The sequence below is a fragment of the Falco naumanni genome, chromosome 5 (assembly GCF_017639655.2).
Source record: "Falco naumanni isolate bFalNau1 chromosome 5, bFalNau1.pat, whole genome shotgun sequence".
Lineage (NCBI taxonomy): Eukaryota > Metazoa > Chordata > Aves > Falconiformes > Falconidae > Falco > Falco naumanni.
The window spans coordinates 41162-62038 of NC_054058.1; the positions used below are offsets into that span (position 1 = coordinate 41162).

Consider the following 20877-nt stretch of genomic DNA (forward strand, 5'->3'; position numbering starts at 1 on the left):
GACTTACCTCTCATTCAAGGAAAGGGAACTAGCACACAGAAGAGCCAAAGGTATCTTTAAGAAGGTATGGCTAAACACGTGTATTTTGGGCTTCTGTTTTTAGGTTGTCCTTGACGGTCTGCATGCTATTGAGCACAAACAAAATGTTTGTCTCGTGCTCTTATGGAAGTTGCAGCATATGAAGCACACAACTATCACAGGTAGCAAATGTACTGTGCTGCTCACTGATGTGGCAAAGATGGATATGCTGAAGGGAAACATACTATTTGATTATGGGAAAAAAAAGGAGTGTGAGGTGGTGAGAATAGCTGGTGAGAGCAAAGAGCAGGAATCAGCCAAGAGCAGAGCATGTCCTGTAAAAGATGCAATCCTCTGTTTCACGAAAATTGCTAGAAGGCTTTTGTACTGCCAGGGTGGATCACTCAATTTCGTGCCAGGGTCCTAGTCTCCTGATTGACTATGCTACCTAAATGTTACTTTGCTTCCAGGCTCTGCTCTGAAAGAGGCTAAACTGTTCTTGGCTAGGGAAATCCAGATGCATGACGGAAAGGCATGTTCGTTGCAGTCTCACCCTGGATGCAGTGAAGGCTCTGAAAAAGCTAAATCTAGTTTCATGCTGGACTTAATCTGGTCCTCCAAAGACATTTCTGAAAGACTCAGCCTCACACACCAGTCCTTGCACACCTTGGCAGCCACTATTCTTCTGACTCCAGCAACAAGTGTAACACCATTCCCTACTCCCAGGGAGCACTCACAGGCTCCTCAGCACACCTCCAGGTCTGTGATCTACTCGCTGTTCGTATCAGACTACCAACACATAGCCAGGACGCACTGGGGAAGCATAGTCTCTCACAAAATGCAGCCACACTGAGTTCCTTATCCTCTTCAGCCTTACATCTTTACACAGGTGCCAAACACATTCACTCTCTTGCTGTCTGGAATTATTACTGCTGATCCATGTGGCCTGTGAAAGTTTTAGGAAAAGCTGTTTATGCTGGAATCATTAAGGAATATGAACACCATAGTAGTAACTTTGTGAGTGACTTTTGGGTGATTTAGATATTTTTAGGTTTTTTTTTTTTTTTTTTTTTTAATTCTCTACTAATAAATTTGCAGTTCCTGAAAATCATAATGTTACAGTCCTAGCTCAGACCTCTTGCATAAACACTGAAAGCCAGCTTTATCAGCTCTGGGAACATAACAGAGGAAAGATCCCTTTCTACTTCTCAGTGCTTGAGCATTTTTAGTTTTGAGTGGCAAATGCATTTTTAAAGCCTTGTGAAAACAAACTTGTGGGTAACCGTCAAAGTTCAGCAGATTAATCAGGTGGCTATTGACCAGTCACAGCTGTGCAGTTTCCAGGTGGTAGCAGAAAACCACAGAGATCTCTAGTGGTCATTGCCATCTTGAAGGTCTGAAGTCACAGTTCCCTTCTCAAGCTCCGAGGTACAATTTTCTCCCATGCGGTGCTGCTTTTGCCAGCTTGAAGTGGCAATACACAAAACCCCCAGCTATTGTAAGAAGTTTCTCATGAAACAGCTACTCTCCTACTTGTCACGCTCCTTGTCCCCATATTTATTGTCCTTTGTCTCCTGCTGTAGAAGGTGGCAGAGGAGCTGCTGCTGCAAGAGCCATCGTCAAAGGTAGTTGTGTCAGATACTCATCAGTGATATCACAGGCACATCTGTGTAAACAGCTGTATATTTGTAATGCGTAACAGTTTGTCAGTAACAGCATTCTAGAGATTATACTAGCTGCTCAAAGGATGAGATGATGGAAGGAGAGGATCTGTAAAGCCACATCTCTATGCAGATAATGGTGCTATACAGTATGGTGTGGTCATCCTCCCATGACTGGGAGGGTTTTGCAGAGTCAAAGAGTTACAGAATGGCTGAGGTTGGAAGGAGCCTCAGAAGGTCATCTTACCCAAATGCCCTTCTTGAGCAGGGCCACCCAGAGCCAGCGGACCAGGACTGCATGTAGACAGCTTTTGATTGTCTCTCAACATGGAGACTCCACAACCTCCCTAGGCAACCTATTCCCGTGCTCAGTCACCCTCACAGTAAAAAAAACATGTTTCTTTGTGCTCAGAAGGAACCTCCTGTGTTCCAGTTTGTACCCTTTTTCTCTGAGCCTGTCACTAGCACCACTGAGAAGAGCCTGGCTCTGTCCTCTTCACATCCTCTTTTCGGGTATTTATATACATTATTCATACTCCCCCTGAGCCTTCTCTCTCTAAGCTAAACAGTCCCAGCTCTCTCAGCCTCTCCTCCTGTGCGAGGTGCCCCAGTCCCTTCATCATCCTTGTGGCCCTTTTGTGAATGCTCTCCAGTATGTTCATGTCTCTTTTGTAATGAAGAGCCCAGAACTGGATGAGGTGCTCCAGGTGTGGCCTTAATAGTGCTGAATGAAGCGGAAGGATCACCTTCCTTGACCTGCTGGCAATACTTTGTCTGATTTATCCCAGGAAACCATTCGCTGCCTTTGCAGCAAGGGCACGCTGCTGGCTCATGTTCAACCTGCTGCTCACCAGCACCCCCAGGTCCTTTTCTGCCAGGCTGCTTCTCAGCTGGATCACCACCAACAGGTACTGGTGGGTGGGGCTGCTTCTCCCCAGGCATGGGACTTTGCACTTTCCCTTGTTGAACTTCATGAGGTTATTGTTGGCCCTTTTCTCCAGGCTGTCGAGGTTCCTCTGGATGGCAGCATATGCCCCTGTGGTGTACCAGCTGCTTCTCCCAGTTTGGTGTTTTCTGCAAAATTCCTAGGTGTTCTCTGCCCCATCATCTGCATCATTAATGAAGATGTTAAATGGAAGATGTTTCCCACCACAGCTGCTGTTTCTCAGGCTTCCTGTGAGACAAGAATTAACTCCAAACATAATTAACAGGACAGACAACCTTGTGGTAGCCATCCAATACAGGTACTGCATTGGGAGCAGAAGATGAATGTTTGGGAAACATATTGTTCTTTAGTGGAACAGCTTGGGCCCAAATCAATATCATCTAACAAGAAGCTTGAGTAGACACAGGCTGGAAGAGGAAGGAAACAAAGGGAAGAAAAGAAAGGAAATATACATACATAGGATGGTGTAGCATCACTATCTGCATATGGATGTGTGTTGGGTCTGGCTGAGATGGAGTTAACTTTCCCTGCAGCAGCCCTCGTAGTGCTGTGCTTTGTATTTGTAGCTAGAAAGGTGTTGATAACACACCAGCATTTTGGCTACCACTGAGCAGTGCTCACACAGCACCAGGGCTGCCTCTCCAAAACTGCCCCCCCCCCCCCCTCCCCCCCCAGCTCCAAAGGCCAGCAGGTAGGAAAGAGGCTGGAAGGGGGGACAGACAGAACAGCTGACCCAGTCTGACCAAAGGGATGTTCCATGCCATGTGATATTGTGCTCAGCCATAAAAAGCTAAGAGAAAGGAGGCAGAGAGGGGATGCTTGCTATTAAGGCACTTGTCTCTAGAGCAACCTTTACGTGCACTGAGGCCGTGCTTCCTGGGAAGAGGCTAAACATTACCTGCTGATGGGCAGTAGAGAATCGGTCTTCTTGTTTCCCTTTGCTTCTGCATGCAGCCTTTGATTTTTCTTTGTTAAACTGCCTTTCTCTTGACCCATGAGTACTTTCTCATCTCATTTCCCACCGCCCTGCAGTGTCCTTCTGAGGAGGGGGAGAGATAGGGGATTCGGTGGACAGCTGGCAGCCAGTGAGGGTCAGCCCACCACAGGCTGCAATCTTACACATTCTCTTCTTCCACCCCCTTGCCTTTTCAGTACACAGATATGGCCTGAAAAGGGGCTGTTGCTTAATTTTAAGGGTTTGTGGCTGAAAGTACTGAATGTTTATGAGAAGAACTGAAGCTCAGGGTGTCTGTGGCTCTGCCTGCTTTCTTGTAGCAGGATTGATATAAGTGATATGATTGCTACTCTTCTGTGAAATTCCCCCACTGAAATGATACCATTGTTAGAAAACACGACCCTAAATGTCTCTTGCGTGCATGTTCTCGCCTTTCCTTGTCTGAAGTTTTGCACAGCTTGAGAGACATGGAAATAAAAACGAGGGAACTGTCTTTCCTCTCTTCTCTCCCTCACACTTATCTGGATTCAGAGCCTACAACACCTTTCCTTTTGGCAGGTTACAGATGAACATTAAAGTGTGACAAGACTGGTCTCTGCTGGCATGTCCTGGAAATTGCCCTTTGAACATGGCCGGAGGAGGTGTTTGTGCCACATGGAAACACTCCTTCAGAATTAATACAGAGGTCATTTGCTTGTTTTTTAATGAAAGACAACATATGAGAGAGAGTCTGTTAGTGACAGTAAGGACACTAATGGAGCTGTAAACTGGAGAAGGAGACAGAATAATCTTAAATGAATTTTAGCAGAATGGCTTTAGACCCTGAATAAACGGTGCTGAGATCAGAGCCAGATTCAGACCAAGGCCGGCAAATAATATCCTGTCACTAGTGTTATTATTTAGGCAAAGCCAGACAAAATCCTAAATGTATTTTTAAAAATAATTCAATCTAAACAAAGAAAAATGTCTGCAGTCATTTCCATAATTAGTGACTTGAGTGCACAGTTTTGCTGTTGTAGAGGAGAGGATAACCGTAGGGGTACCTGAGACCATCTGCCCAGTACCTGGCTTTCTGTAGTCCTGTGTCTCAGTCCTGAATGTTTCAGCCTAGTCTCTGTGTCTCATTCCCTTCCCTGGGACACCAGCAGCTGGGCCCAGCTGAACAGGATGTATCAAAACTCATGTGTTCTTCTGGGATACCTGGAAATGAGAACACAATTTGTGTTTTTACTAGTAGAATTGCTGCCTTTCAAAGGTTTGTGTCTTGTACCTACAGCCTATTTTTTTTATATCAACAGACTTAAGTGAAGCCATTAAAACTCAATATGAACATGTTTACTGCAGGTACTTGGTCATGTTGCTGACTGTGTCGACCTTTTATGTGCCAAGACTAGGCCAGGATGGGCAGCGCATGCCCCAAATCCGAACTGCTTTGTTCATGTGCCTGTCTTCCCTGTATTGCCTTGGTGTGTGCTGGTGCATACACCCTTACTAACACAGACTTTTTCCTTTCGTGAGTTACATCACATCTGGACAAACCTATGGGGGAAAAAACCAGTTTTGTGTCTCCATTTAGTTACATGTAAGGGAGGGACATAAAAGTGTCCTGTTACTGCCAGTCCCCACCCCCTTTGGACAGTCTCCAAAATGAAGGCGTGCTCTTACTCCTAGATGAAGCCTTTCCATAGTCAAGGTCGTGGGCACCCAGGAGAAGCCTTTATATCTGCTTCCTGCAACGAGGCAGTCAGAGGAACGCGAACACAAGGCCTCAGCATCCCACTGCCCTTCCTTTCAGAGCAGTTGTGGCAAGTGCAGCCCAGACCAACATGCATATTCACAGTCAGGCCAGGCTGCAAACAGAAGCACCAGTCAGAAGAAAGCAAATCACGCTTAATGCAAACCAGTTACTGTTGGCTTGAGGTTTGTTTACCATCCTGGGGAAGAAGGAGAAAGAGTGGGAAGGAAAGCAGCATCAGCAACATCAGGAAGTTACTAAGTGAAAAATAAATGCATTTAAAACCAGCTAGTAAAAGAAAAAAAAAAACCAAACACCTACTTTTTTTGTCATCAGGAAAAAATTGTAAGGATTATAAATTCAGATACACAAAAAGGTAATTGGACTGCCACACAGGAACAGCAGTGGCAGAGGAGGGATGTGGCCTGTGGTTCCCATAGCTGACTTTCATGGTGACTGGGTGACAAAAATGGGAGGGCAGAGCCACGAGTGGGATTGTTTTTGTACAAGGTTATATCGTTGTGGGGACAACTCACAATGATGCATTCCCCAGGAGGCCTTTACAAAAACCCTTATGTGCGTAAGCCTCGTGGGAGTGTGCTAAGACAGCTACAGAGGACTCTGCAGCACATCGGGCACGCGCTGTCTTGGCTTTTCTTGACAGACCTGGTATGCTATGACTTAATGGCACCATCTGGGAACTGATCCTGCCTTCTCTGGAAAACAAGCCAGGAGATTCTGAAGCACTGAAACAATTTTCAGCAAACCATATTGACTGCAGGTGGATCTGAACCCTATCAGAGTATGCAAAACAGAGAATTAGCATTATTTTCTGATGCGATAATGTTTGCAATAGACCACAAAATGGTTCTTTATTAATGTGATACAAGTGCTAGAGAAAGAATTCTGACATGCCACAGGTATCTCTCATTTCACCAGAAATCTGGTGGGGGTTTTCTCTCTTAAATAAGCCTCTGGTGCCCGTGGACTGACTTGTACCTGTGGCTTTCTCTAATTCTGCTCCACACTGTCACTGCGGTTCTCCCTAGTGGATATCAGGGGTTTGCCTGAGACCAGTCAACTGATTCTTCTGGGCTGCCCTTGTGTGGGTTAGTTTTAACCTCCCAGAACATTGAACGGGATACAAGGTGGCTGGCCTGCCACTGAAGGGAGAACAAATGGATTTGGTTTAGCTCAGTGCCACAGAAAGCAAAAACCCTCTATGAAAAGGTATGTGACTGTGGCAACCACAAAGGCTATTATTTGATTATTAACTCCACAAGTTACAGAAATGGAGGCTTCACAATGCTTAGAGTACAAGAGCTCTAAGGCTCTTACTCTAAGAGTAAGGCAGCTCTAGTTGCAGAGGAATTCTATTTCTAGACGATGACAGCCTCTACTGCTTTGAGTACTTTTGCATGGTTTCTACACCTGCAAAATGACCAGAGCAGCTAAAACCAATGAGATAATATGGACATTAGAGACAGGCTGTAAAACAATCTGAGGTGAAATGTAGACAATAAAAATAAGTATCAAAAAACTCTGGGAAATGCTTTTATAAATGCTGCAGATTATACAGTGGGATTTCATGCTGGTTTTCTACCAAAGCCCTTCAGACAGAGACTGAAAGTTCTTTGGGATTACAGATACAGTAAACATTGCTTAAGCTTCTCCTTACTAAAGTCAACTGCAGTGCATCCCTTTTCTTAGCTTATGGTACAACACTTCGTCACTGTGATCAGCAGATTTTTGGTGATGGCACAAAACTTACAGTAATGGGTAAGAAATTTTTGTTTTCTCCTTTAAGCCACTTCAAATCCCAGGTCTTCTCTTTAGAGAACTTCAACTTTATTCTCCCTTTCATTGTTAAACTGGTGTTCTCCTGATGAGCTAGTAACCCAGTCTACTTTGGAGAATAGACTTTTAGTAGCTTAGTAGTTGAGGTGAGGACACACATTTTACTTTGGAGAACTGAATGAATACATTTTCAGTGAATAAAAAGTTGCCCTTAGAAGGAATTAGGATGAGGAATGGCTTTAAAATATACGCATAAGTATATTGTCTTAAGGAATGGACATAGCAAAAATCACTGTTCCCCCAAAGTATAGCTATTCTCCATAATGTTATTTTTCCTGGGGCTACAGGTGATTAAGGACAAGTCAATGAAAGGCTATCTGTCTGGAAAGAACTGATTTTCAGTTACACTTCGGACAGGTCTAGAAAACAAAATCAAGACTCTACAAATATGAATTACTTTGGATCTTTTCTGGGTAGTGTGGTAAAGCATGCGTTATCATCTCAGATAACTGGGAAAGGCAAATAAGTGTACTAGCATTTTGAAAAAAAACCAGAGCCCTCAAATAAATACTCAACCTTACCATAAGCCATACTAACAGCACTCTTTAGCTGTTTAATTCCTTGCTGTTAGACAAAACAACTTCCCACAGCACAGCAAGTTTTTTCCACAAAACAGGCTGGTCAGGATGGTAATAAATAGATCATTTAGGACAATGGCCTTACTATCTCAGAATAGATGCTAAAAGGCTACTGAAAACCATGGAAACAGGATAAGTGGTTCATTTCAAATAAAAGTAGCTGTCAGGGTATGTTTCTTTCTCCGCCGTGCTTCTGGATGTGGACTCTTTCCAAATCCAGGGGAAAACAATGCTGCTTCTAATGCTCTGATAAATGATGGTGACCTCTTGTGATCGTCCTTGAGTCAGAAGAATTGATGCCTCAGGCTTTTGTACCACTTGTACCACACTGTTCCACTGCAGAATAAAATGATTATAAGGGATAAAATCTAATCTCCATAGGAAGAATTGGGTGGTCAGCATGTTTTTTGAAATCCAGTGTGAATCTGAGGTGCCTGAGTTGATGAAAATCGATAAACTGATCCCTCACTGACCATAGTCAATTATGCAGCTAACTTTAATATCCATAATAAGAGAAGGGGGAGAATAAAGAAGAGACTTCCTTCCAGGGAAGGAGAAAGGAAGAGATGTTTAGGAACTGCTGCAATGGAGAGAGTGGACCAGGGTCCTGTGTTATATATCACAAATTGTTTTGTAAGTGAAAAAAGAGATTTATTTGACAAGAGAAGACTGGAAAGCAAATGAGGTTATTAAGGAAATAAGGATTTTAGCTGAAAATAAGCAAAGATAATTACTCTGTCTGCATATGGGAAATATTTTCTAATAGTACACCTAGATAAATAGATAAGTGTTCTCTAAAGAGATGGTGAAAGTTACAACAACCAGTTCGCTCAAGCCTGAGGCAAAAGGGCTCTGGAAGAGGTATTACTGAGATGTATCTCATCTGGTTAGATGCACAGATGGAGTGGTGTTCCCTTAGAGACCTTTCTATTTTTTTTTAGGGGACCATAAATTAATGTTCTTTGTGTTTCTTCTTTTGCCGATAGCGCATGAGGTTAGCCCACGAGGCTTGGCTCAGAGGCCTGAGAGTAGAGGAGAGGTTTTCCTGCAGCTGCAAAACAGTGTGAATATGACAGACAGCACTTTGGCAGTGGGACAAAACTCACAGTCATAGGTAAGACAGTAGTCAGATCTCTGTGATATATGTGATACTGGTTTAGGGGACAAGAGCATTCTTAATTAACAGCAGAATAATGATAATTTTTCATACAGCCATGAGGACAGGATTAATGCTTTACTGGTTGCATATTAAAATGAGATGTGCTACCATGGAAGTGTAGAACCTTCAGGCATGTATTTTGAGATCCCTGTCTGTTGCCTTTGTCTTTCCCTGTTGAGAACTTCATGAGGGGAGAAAGTAAGAAATAATTCTGTTTTCTCCCATTCACCAAGAAAACGTTAGAGAGGCTGGAAGTGAAAGATCTGTCTTTGGTCTGTAAGCTTTTGCAGCTCATCTCTACAACAATCAAAATCAACATTTCAGAGACAGAGCCCAGATTCTTGTGTCTGCTGGATCAGGCAGGGAAAGAGTAGCCTTGCTGGTGCTTTGCTCCCCTCTCCAGGGATGGAAGGCAGGCTACCTAAAGTTGCTTTGGAACACTGGCTTCCTCTAACAGCCCTTTTCATGATTTCTAATTCTCAGAAAGGACTGCATTCTTTTTCTCTCTGTGCTCTTTTTTCCTGTACTCCTTGTCTTTTTCCCCGTTTGCTTTCTCCACCTGCTTCCCTCCCAGTAAAGGGTTTAACATCACCTATATTGGGGCATTTTGTAATCATGGAGCAAAGTAAGCTTTTCCATCTACTACTGCCACATCTGAGAGCAAACTGTAGCAACACAGGCTGGTGCATGCTCTGTTAACCAGTGCCCTTTCAAGGGATGGAGTGGCTGGCAAGCAGGGTGCAATGGCAGTGTGGGCTGTAGGCTGGCTGTGCACAGCTGTGCTTTTTAACTGCGCTACTGACTGTTGTAAGGACACTTAACCTTTGGAGCTGACACTGTGCTCGGAGTTACAGGTAAGTAACTGTGATTAACCAGACTGTTCAATGCAGAGGACACTTGGAAATTTCCCTATATATGATAGTGATACGTAGCATATACACAGATGATTTTTAAAATGACAGTAGAAGTGAAAGATAACAAGAAATCATGAAACTAACCTTGCCGTGATGGGAATAGAACTGTGGTACTTTTCTCTTAGGTGGGTGAAGAATATGTGACAAAGAGTGCGTGAGTTTACCCATTGAGGTGATGAAACGTTGTGCCTGTGTCTGCCGTGGACACTGGAAAAGCAGAACAGAGCTGACAGTTGATAACACTCTCTTCTGATTGTCTCTGCTCTTGCTTGTACCAGTTTCAAGAATGCTTACTCTCTGGGTTTCTTTGTCTTTCCAGTAGTTTTATCATTCTTTCTGTCTGCCTTTTCCACTTGCCTTCCTCTTTGACTTGTTTTGGTTTAGTTTGTTAAATCTCTCTCATTTTTCTTTCGTGTCCTCCCTGTTTCCATGTCTTCACTCATTAGCCACCCAGGCTATGAGCCAATGAACTTACGTCAAAGATACTTTTAGAGTAGGAAAAAAATTCATAAAGCCAGCTACTAGAAGGCAGCAGTAGAGATGATCAGCCTCTCCTTATATCCACTGGAACAAAAGCAGAGCAATGCCAGCCCTTCTAGGGAGTTATCTTCATCACCTCTTCTGAAGTCTCTGCATGCTCATGTGTTTTCACAGAAGGAACCTGGGGATCTTTGTAGAGGAAGCACTGACAGTCATGATTAAAAGCTGAGAGTAAACACTAGGGCTTAGGAGTCAAGATCTATGCAAGATAAATTTTCTTCTAACTGCTAATTCTCTCTGCCCTTGGAAGGAGGGCGTGATCAGGAAGAACATGTACAATTTATAGTGCTATCGCACCAAAAACCAGTAAAAGTTTTCTTTTTGGCTCCAGAGTTCTCTCTGCATTTCTGTTTCCATGTTCATCTAGACCTGGTGGATTTATCGGTCTAGATGAGTAAAAAAGGTGCTCTAACAAAGTATATTGAAAAAAAAATATGGTGGGTTTTAGGGTCACTGCCTAGCTTCCGAGTAACATCTCATTGTGGCCTTGTACATCCTTTTGACTGTAGAAGTCTGTGGTTTTTAGTCTTATATGTAGGTATTAAACACTTTTGGACTGGAGACAACTTTTGATTTGTGAGTGTATAGAATCTTGCATCGTTTTGGTAAGATGTATAGTCTAGAATGACGGCTTCTGATACCTAGGATAACCTAAATTATAACTAACATAAGAGATATTTCATAGTCTTAAAAAAAGGTGGAGAGTTAAGACCTAAAACAAAACTTGTCCCAGGCAAATTCAGGTTACCTATCTAAAGTGTTCTTCACTTCTTACAGTGAGTAAGATTAGCTCCTTCATTTCAAGTCACCCTGTAGAGGGGGCAGGGGTCTGGGTGGGGTATCACATGGCAGTGTGACACTACAGATGCTGCAGAACATTGCAATAACCATCATGTCTTACTAGCCTCCAGGAATGTAATGCAGGCAGTGGAAGATGCTTGTGCCTTGTAACACAGACACTTATCTATTAGTACCATATTACAAACACAGGACTTATACCACTACGAGGTACTTTTCTGCTGACCTATTTGCTCAGCTTCTTGCCAGCTTTCCTATTGTTCTCACAGAGATAATACTAGAAATACAAACATTCATGTATTTCTCTAGTCAGATGTTTTATGTTTTTGTGTAATGACTGAGGACACATGCTTTCAGCTTCCTTGTGTCTATGTACCTAATAGATATTAATTGTCTAATAGACAGGTGTTAAAAGTCCAGCTATATCATATATATATTATTATTTTGTATACCAGCTATGTCAGGAGTCTGAGTGATAAATACATTTATCACCATGTGATAAATTCTCAGTTAATTGAAAGGCTTTTTATAGATTTTCCCAATACCTCTGTCAGCTTTTGTTCTTTTTTTCATCATTTTACATTAAAAAATGAGATTCACTGGAAAATATAAAACTGTCTTCCCTGCCTGGAGAGAGTTCCTTAAGATCTACATTTTCAGGGGTGTATGGAAGTGGTTCATCCACCTCAGTCTAAGGAATGCTGGTCAGTGAGAAACCCACAGGAAGCTGAGCTCCCAAATGTGTCCTAGCCCTAGGGGAGATAGGATCAGTTCACAATCAGTTTAGTTGTGTATGGGAAGGGTAACTTCTTTTGCATCATCCTGCTTATATTTATGCACTGAGATTTTATTAATGAAAGGGAAGAAGTTGTTCTTACATTCTCATTTATACACTGTGACCGCTCGCTCAGCTCCTGTTGGGTTTGGCTAACAGCGCATGCTGAGGGTTGCTGCATGCCTGAGCAGCGCCTCGGGCCAAAGGGAAGCACCAGGTAGGCAGGACCGGTGCCCAGAAAGAGCCAAAGGGCCATCATATGGCCGCTGTCACCTGCAGAGTGCTGGCTCCTGCCGCCCCTGTCTTCTGTCTGGCCTTTTCTTCAGAACCTGCTAACTTACGGAAATGGTATAGATCAAACCTCCAAGGTGGAAAGTATGAAAACATCAGCTTACGCAAAAAAGCCTTTGAAGCACATCCAACAGCAGCTGGATGCTTCCTGGTGTGATAGAGGGGATGCCTGCACCGTGATGGAGGAGGAAGGATGAGGGGTGAGCACCCTCCCCATCGGCTAAGTCACTAAATTCTTTTTCTGATTTTTTTTCCTCCTAAGTGCATAAATTAAAGAATTATGTGTTATAAGTTATGAAACCTTATACCTTGAATGGTGAATAAGTGAACTCATGAGACAGACTAGTCTAGGGAAAAGGGAATTGAGCTCCTGTTTGTCATGTTTGTTGCATTTCTTAATGAGCTTATGAAAAAAAATTTAAATCACAGAGTACGTTGTCCTGGAAAGTTGAGAGCTCCAAACAGATGACATTTGATTTGATACCTCTTTAAAATATGGAGTATGTCCTAATGCTGCTCTATATGCATTCTTTTCTAGACATGTTTGACATCTTCCCTCAAGTCAAAGCAAAAAAAAAGGGTAAATGATACATGAGAGGTTGTTTTAGATATTGAAGATTTTAAAACCAAGGCTGTAAAGAACATTTTCACTGCTCTGCACTGTAACGGTTGTTTAATATAAAATAACTTTGTTTTCTCCTTTCTTTTAGAGTATCTGAATGCAAGTTTACCTAGAAGTTGAATAAAAAAACATCCTTTAGCCCTACTAATGGTAGAAATTCAGCCTAGCTGTTCGTAAATCATCTTATATAACTGCAGAAAAAAAATCATTTATTTTGAGTCTCTTATACTTGCACTTGTTTATATATCCGAATTTATTTCATTATATTTACTTCCAGCTTCATTATTGTTCTAGGTTAAAAGCGTAGAAAAGTTTGGAGTTTGATTAAAAGAAAAATGATTGTGTTCATATCACATGTACATCATTATAAATACATTCCTATAATCACACTGTTCCCCAATTTTTTTGAGCTTCGAATAAACAGCTTCAAAAGCTTGTGAAGTAAAGATTAATAAAGATTGTTCGGTGGTTTCAAGTATATCTGTAAAAGTTAACAGTGTTAAAGCTATGGAGAAGCCCATGTGTATCTTAGTTGTGGATGTTTATTACTGTTTGTTTAAATTTCTGTGTCTGTCTCTATGATTAAGTCAAGACACTCAAGTTTAAAAATGGAGCAGTAAAGTTCTACATGTGCTTTAGCTTAGGAGATACTGTTCTCTTGTAAGAAGTACACAACATGGGTGTTTGTGGACTTAATTCTTATTTATGGCTTCCTTCTTCTTTGCCAGATAAGTGTCTTACAGTGAGTGTAACTAATTGCATGAGTTCTGCTCTCAGGGGCGATAAGAGTAATGAAATATGATCAGGACTGTTGCACAGTGAAAGGTGACCTCAGGAACAGATTATGCTCATCAAAGTAGGAAAAAGTACTTATACATATATAAGTAATATCACTCAGATTCCACCCACCTTTCCATCCGTGTCTGTTTGCAGAACCAGCTTCTAGTTCATTTTAGCCAGTATGCAATAAAACTTTTGGAATAAGCTGAACAGTGTAAAAATGGATAGTTGTGACAGTATAGAAATAGCCATATTCTTTCTTTCTTTCAGGAACAAGCACATTTTGAGTGCACATATCCAATATATAGCTATATCTGTCAATTAGAATTACCTTAAATATTGTCAGTTTATGCCTCTATCTTTTGGCATCATCAGCCAGAAAGATGTCCCCCTCTGCCCATATAGTCCTGCTGACCTCATTAAATCCAAGCAATGTTTCTGCAAGTTGTGGCCCTCACTTTATTCACTGCCTGGCTACATCTTATTTGTGTATTAGAAGGAAGCAAAACTGCTAAGTCTAACTCTTTGTAGAGTCAAATGCTTTGGTCTTTTTTTTTTATTTTTTTTTAATCCATGGCTAAGATTGCTAGCAAAGAAATTAATTTTGTTTGGTGGTCATATGTGAGGTTTTGGACAGAGATGTCAGAAAGCAAATTCTGCTGTTAAATACATCTATCACTGTGTGATAAAATGACAGTTTCAGGCTGGTTTTAAGGTTTTGCTGGCTTGCCTTCTTTCCTTAGTTTTGCAGTAAAGTGTTGAATGGTTAACAAGCAGTATCTTCTCCTCAGCAATGTGTGGCAGCCAGCATCCCTCAGATTTACTTGCAGCTGTGCTGTAATGCGTGCTTCTTCACTTATATGGCAGTTTAGAGATGTGTAGCTTTTGCTTCCACTGCAAAGTCTTTATTAACTTCAGTGACAGCAAATGTACTCGAACCAGTATTTTAAATGTTAGGTATTGCTCAAGCGAAGGACATGCAGATACACTTGCTGGATCTCAGTCTGTAGTGTGGCAAGTCAACTAACCTTAACCTTTCCTTGAGTTTATGTTTGGGTATCTCTTTATTTAAGCCTCCATCTAGTGCTCTTCTGATTGAGACAACACATCTGCCTCCTGCCTGTGGTCTTTGCAGTTTTGTCTTCTCTCTCACAAAAGTAGTTGCCCTGTTGATAGACAAGACATCTTAGCTTTATGCCAACCTTCCTCTTCTGCTATTCCACTGATAATGCTGTCCATTCTCCCACTGGCTCTCCTTAAAGCATACACAAACCAGTCTATTAGGCAGAATCAAAGGAGCAGTAGGCCTGCAACATGATTGATGCTGGTAGTTAAAAGAGGAGGCAGACTGTAACAAGAGTTGGGATCAGCTGCTCAAGGAATCAGCGGTCCTGCAGGGCAACATGTTCACAGTTCCTCAGTACTGTGACATGAATAACTAAGGAGTAAGAAGATCTGTGCACCCAGTGGTCCCCTAATCATTAAGTATGAGGCTGAAGTATATTTCTAGTTGGAAGGGACCTACAACGACCACCTAGTCCAACTGCCTGATCACTTCAGGGCTGACCAAAGGTTAAAGCATGTTATTATGGGCGTTGTCCAAATGCCCCTTCAACACTGACAGGCTGGGGCATCCACCACCTCTCTAGGAAGCATGTTCCCATGTTGGAGCACCCTCCCGGTGTAGAAGTGTTTTCAAATATCAGTTCTGAGCCTCCCCTGGTGCAGCTTTGAACCATTCCCACGTGTGCTATCGCTGGATACCAGGGAGGAGAGCTCTGCGCTCCCTCTCCCCTTGCCCTCTTTGGAAGTCACAGAGCGCAGGGCCACCCCTCAGCCCCCTCTGCCCAAGCCAGGAAGACCCAGTGCCTTTGGCTGCTCCCCATGGAACGTGCCTTCCAGCCCCTCCAGCAGCTCTGTTGCCCTCCTCGGGACGCGTTCAAGGGTCTTTGCAGCCTCCTCACAGCGCGGGGCCCAGAGCTGCCCCCAGGGTGGGAGGTGAGGCCGCCCCAGCGCTGAGTGCAGTGGGATACCCCCCAGTCCGGCCGGTGATGCTGCGGGTGCTGCGCCCTGGGGTGCGGCTGCCCTCGGCTGCCAGGGCTCACTGCTGGCTCCTGCAGAGCCCGCTGCCCGCCAGCACCCCAGGGCGCTCCCTGCGGGGCCATGGCCGGCCACTCTGCTCCCAGCTGGTGCTTGTGCCTGGTGTTCCTCTCTCCCGGGCGCAGAATCCTGCATTTGTTCCAGTTGAATTTCAGCCACTGGTGAGTGCCTGGAGCTCCAAGCTACTGAACTCAGCAGCGTAGGTCCCAGCGCATGCGGGCTGCCAGGGCTGGGGAGTTCCATGTCAGTGGCTGGGCAGACCAAACCTCTGAGACCAGTCTCTGGGACCCCGAGTGTCCTGGTGTCTACCTATCTAATATAAATGAATTCTCTGATAGGTAGTTTTTAAAAGGCCAGCTGTATTGGCAGTCACACAGCACAAACACAGCACAATTTTAAGGAGGTTCTGATTGAAGACAGTAATGAGGGCTCTGGGCCGTCTTGCTTTCTGTTTCAGGGAAGGACAAAGAAATCCTGCCTCCAGCTGTGGCCATCTTTTCCCCGTCAAAGCAAGAGATCCAACAGAAGAACAAGGCCACACTGGTGTGCCTGGCCTCTGGATTCTACCCTGACCACTTGAGCCTGGTCTGGAAGATGAATGGCGCTGAGAGGACAGAAGGGGTGGGGACAGATGAGTTTTCCACACGGAATGAGAGTACCTACTCACTGACCAGCCGGCTGAGGATCTCGGCCCAGGAATGGTTCAACCCTTTGAATCGGTTTGAGTGTGTGGCCAATTTTTTTAACAACGGAACACAGGAATCAATACACAAATTCATCTACGGTGATGCTGGTGAGTAAAAACTGTGTATCGCCATGCTGTACAAACTAGAAACCACAGAACAAGAGGGTGTGGGTTAGGATGTAAAACACATCTATATACATCTTCCGTACATGATGCTGTTATAGCACAAACATATGTAAATATGTAGCTATTTTCATATGTCTCTTCGTATTCCTGGGCCTCCATATCTACATTATCATGGTACATCTATAAATTTTCCAAGTTTTCTTCAGATTCATCGCTGAGAAATCTCTGTAGTATAGTAAAATTATAACATAATAAAATATATAGTATAGTAAAATGAATCAGGCAGTAGATTGTAAATTGTAAACTCTAAAATTTGTGTTCTCTTTGCATTGAAAAGAAATGTGACTTTCAGATCACTTTTGTCTTTCAGGTTGTGCGCTCACAGAAGGTATGTGTGGGTTCTCACAGGCAAATACCTGTATGTATTTTAATTCCAGTTTTACTGATGCTAAGTACAAGGTGCGTGAGAATTCTGCTACAAGAATAATTGTACTTCCTCATATAAGTTATTTGTATGTTAGATAAAAAAAAAAGAATAAAAAGACTTTGGGGGGGCTGTGTTTGTACACTGTATGTAGCTATGCTTTGGGTCTTTTAGCTTTTTGTTATGAATCCCTCTAGAAATAACAGAAGAAATTGTGGAACCTTTCTATGGAGTGTAATTTGCTCTTTTCATCGTCTTCTCCAGTCCTTAAGATTTCCTTCTGCTGGGAAGCTGCTTGCTTACCCATGAAAGAAAAAAATCATACTTAGCCAAGGGATTATGACATCCAGATTCAGCACACGGAATTCTGAAGATTTCTAACTAATCAGATTCAGTCAATCTATCAATACTTCTGGTTACAAGCCACATTCCCCCCCAAATGGCAAGGATATTCATATTAAAAATCATGTCTCTTTATATATACATATGTACACACTCTTTTTTTGACCAGCTTCTTTAATGCTTCAGGAATCTTAAGGCTGAAGCAAGATCAGACTGGTGTTTCAATGCTACTGCCATTCCTTAAGAGCAAAAAATCAACAAGAACAAAATTTCTAGATACCATGTTATTCTGGGCTGTGTAAAACTCCCCTGATATATCAGCAACACTCACAAGGACAATAACAAGTGAAAAAAATTCCTGCCTTCTGATTCAGCTTAATTCAGGTTCGTGAGAAGAGATTCTCGTGAGCAGCCTTGTTTTTCAGTAGGTGTGGCAACATGACGGTTGAACGTTCTCACTCAGAACATACTGTCTTAGCATAAAGCCAACCTCTGTCTTTCCTATTCTTGCTTTCTCTCTTGGTTCTTTGAATCACAGTGTCCTTCCTCCTCCCCTGCTATCTCATGGCAGCAGAGCCATTAATTTGGCTTCAGTTTGTTTGTGTCGTTCAGCTGAAGATTTCAAGGGTTTTTATTTGATTAAAACTACATTAGGTTTAGTCTCTCATGATGATGATAACTCAATACACAAATGTGTTGCATTTGCAGAGTCCTACTTGTGGTATGGAAATTCCCTGAAGCTCACCTACCTCATTCTCTGTGGCAAAGCCTTGCTCTATGCGGTTTTGGTGAGCAGTCTGGTGTGGGCAGCCCAGGTAGGCTAGTGTGGTGCTTGAAGGCTGAGCTTACTCACTAGTGTGGGGGTCAGTGGGTACAGATTGAATCTGTTCACCACTGTGGGGTTGTTCTCTGTGTGCTGTGCTGGGCTGTGTGGGGGTTAGTTCGAAAAACCACAAGTGATGAGTTTTCCATTATTGTTTCTCCAGAACTCCCATAAAAACGATGCTATCTAGCAAAGAAACTCCTTCTCAGAATACTCTTTAAACACATGGATAAAGACCAGAATTAAGGACAACATCTCTAGAAAGTAAAGAAGGGAAATATCAGATATATTTTTCCATAAGCATTGAAAAGGGACTCAAGCCTGCAGTGAAAGTAATAAGCAGAGTTTTTGAGGAGATACGTGCGATAAATCTGAACAAAGATTTACAAAGAACAATGGGATAAATATGAACAAATGGGAGAAGTTTAAATAACTACCAGGAAATTACTTTTATCAGTCAGTTCTTATATATAGCCAAAAGATATTTCCAGTGAGGGTAGTAGAAGCCTCAGCACTTGTTCCTTTAAAAGCAGGACTCAGACATGTATTCAAAAAGTGATTGGAGCAGATGAGGGTGAGTATGAACACAATCTCAATTATGTTTTTGTGTTTTTCAAGGATACTAGAAGGAGTAGGTTTGTGTTTTACTGGATCACAATCAGAATCACAGAACAGTTTTGGATCTAAGGGACCTTTAAAGATTATCTGGTCCAACACCCCTGCCGTAAGCAGGGACATCTTTCAGTAGACCATGTTGCTCAAAGCCCCATCCTACCTAACTTTGGACACTTCCATGGATGGGGCATCCACAACTTCACTGGGCAACCTGTTCCAGTGTCTCCCCACCCTCATCATAACAAATTTCTTCCTTATAGCCAATCTAAAGCTACCCTCTTTCAGTTTAAAACCATTCCCCTAATCCTGTCACTATAGGCCTTGTAAAAAGTGGTTCTCTGTCTTTCTTGTAAGCCCCCTTTATAGATTGAAAGGCTGCAAGAAGGTCTCCCCAGAGGCTTCTGTTCTCCAAGCTGAACAACCCCAATGCCCTCAGCCTCTCTTCATAGGAGAGGTGCTTCAGCCCTCTGGCCATTTTTGTGTCCCTCTTCTGGACCCTCTGTAACAGGTCCGTGTCTTTCCTGCAGTGGGGATCCCAGAGCTGGATGCAGTGCTCCAGGTGGAGCCACATGAGAGCAAGGCAGAGGGGCAAAATCACCTCCCTTGACCTGCTGGCCACTCTTCTCTTGATGCAGCCTGGGATATGGTTGGCTGGCTGGGCTGCAAGCACACATTGCTGGCTCATACCCAATTTTTCATTCACCAGTATCCCTAAGTCCTTTTCTGTAGGGCTGCTCACAATAAATGCGTCACCCACTCTATACTGATGTTGGGAACCACCCTGATTCAAATGAGGGACTTTGCACTTAGCCTTGTGGAACTTCAGGATGTTCACATGGGCTCACTCATCAAGTCTGTCCAGGCTGCACCACTCAGCTTGGTGTCATCCAGAAACCTGATGAGGCTGCATTCACTCCCACTATCAATGACACATTGCTGAAGGGATTAAATGGTATCGGTCCCAATATTGACCTTGGAGGGAAACCACTGATTGCTGGTTTCCACTTGGACATTGAACCATTGACTGTAACTCTTTAGGCACATTCATGTGCCAATTCCTTACCCATATAACAGTCCATCCACCAAACCCATATCTGTCCAGTTTAGCAGCAAGAATGTTGTGGAGGACCCTATCAAAGGCCTTACAGGAGTCCAGGTAGATGATGTCCATAGCTCTTCCTTTGTCCACAGATGCAGTCACTCTGTTATAGAAGTGCACCTGATTAGTCATCTAACACACAAAGTTATGTGTGAAGATATTAATTCAGTATGTAAGTAAATAATTTGTACAGGTTAAGATACTTCCTTGGTACAGAAATGGGAGAAAGTGTGGAGATACAACATGGTCATTTCTGTTAATGTTCTCAGGAGACACAACAGCTGGGAAACCGATAAATATGGTCTATTATTTCCTAGATTATTTTATTTGTTAATTTTGTTTTGGTTTTTTGTTTGTTTTGGTTGTTTGTTGTTGTTGTTATTATTATTATTATTATTATTATTATTATTATTATTATTATTATTATTATTATTATTATTATTATTATTATTATTAATTATACCGGTTTGTTCTGTTTTGTTTCCACTTAGGCTGGTGGCAAGCTGTGTAGGGAATAAATGAAGAGTCCTCTTCATCACATCAGCAGGAACACAGCAAGTTACTCTGCCGACCTTTCCACAGCAAAGGATCTATGCTTCTGTCTAAGAACTTCTGAATATTGTTTCTTAGTGATTCTCTGTCCCCATCCTGCTCTTTCCACTTTATTGTAACCACTGCTGGGTTTTCCCTGTATTTCCAGATCATATTGTATCATATCACATAGAATCATATTTTTAAAACTAACACCTTCTTAATGCTCGGAGGCTGAGAACCCAGCTCCTTGAATTGGGAATAAAGTTTTAGCTTCTTTTACATTCAAGAAGTATGATCTGTTGCTTTTTAATTTGCTCTTTTGTAGCAACAATATCCTACAACAGAACTTCCAGCGATGTATAGTATCATAAGGAACTCACAGCAAAGAACATTCACTGACAATCACTGTAGGAATAGTTCCTCTGTTATGAGAACAGTAGAAGGCTGACACAGTGCTTGTTCTGTGTGCCTGCAGCAGGAGGGGGGTTGCAGGCTTCAGA

At 42.7% G+C, this 20877-nt stretch overlaps 1 gene segment (V, D, J or C); it reads left to right on the top strand.

Moving 5' to 3' along the window:
- LOC121088541 overlaps positions 1-20663 on the top strand; it is a 37226-nt gene extending 16563 nt beyond the window's left edge. The window contains 5 exon segments of the C gene segment in view: positions 7041-7094; positions 16187-16522; positions 16911-16928; positions 18015-18121; positions 20335-20663. Of these exon segments, the coding sequence occupies positions 7041-7094; positions 16187-16522; positions 16911-16928; positions 18015-18121; positions 20335-20361 (542 nt within the window).
- Positions 20664-20877: the final 214 nt, after the last annotated feature.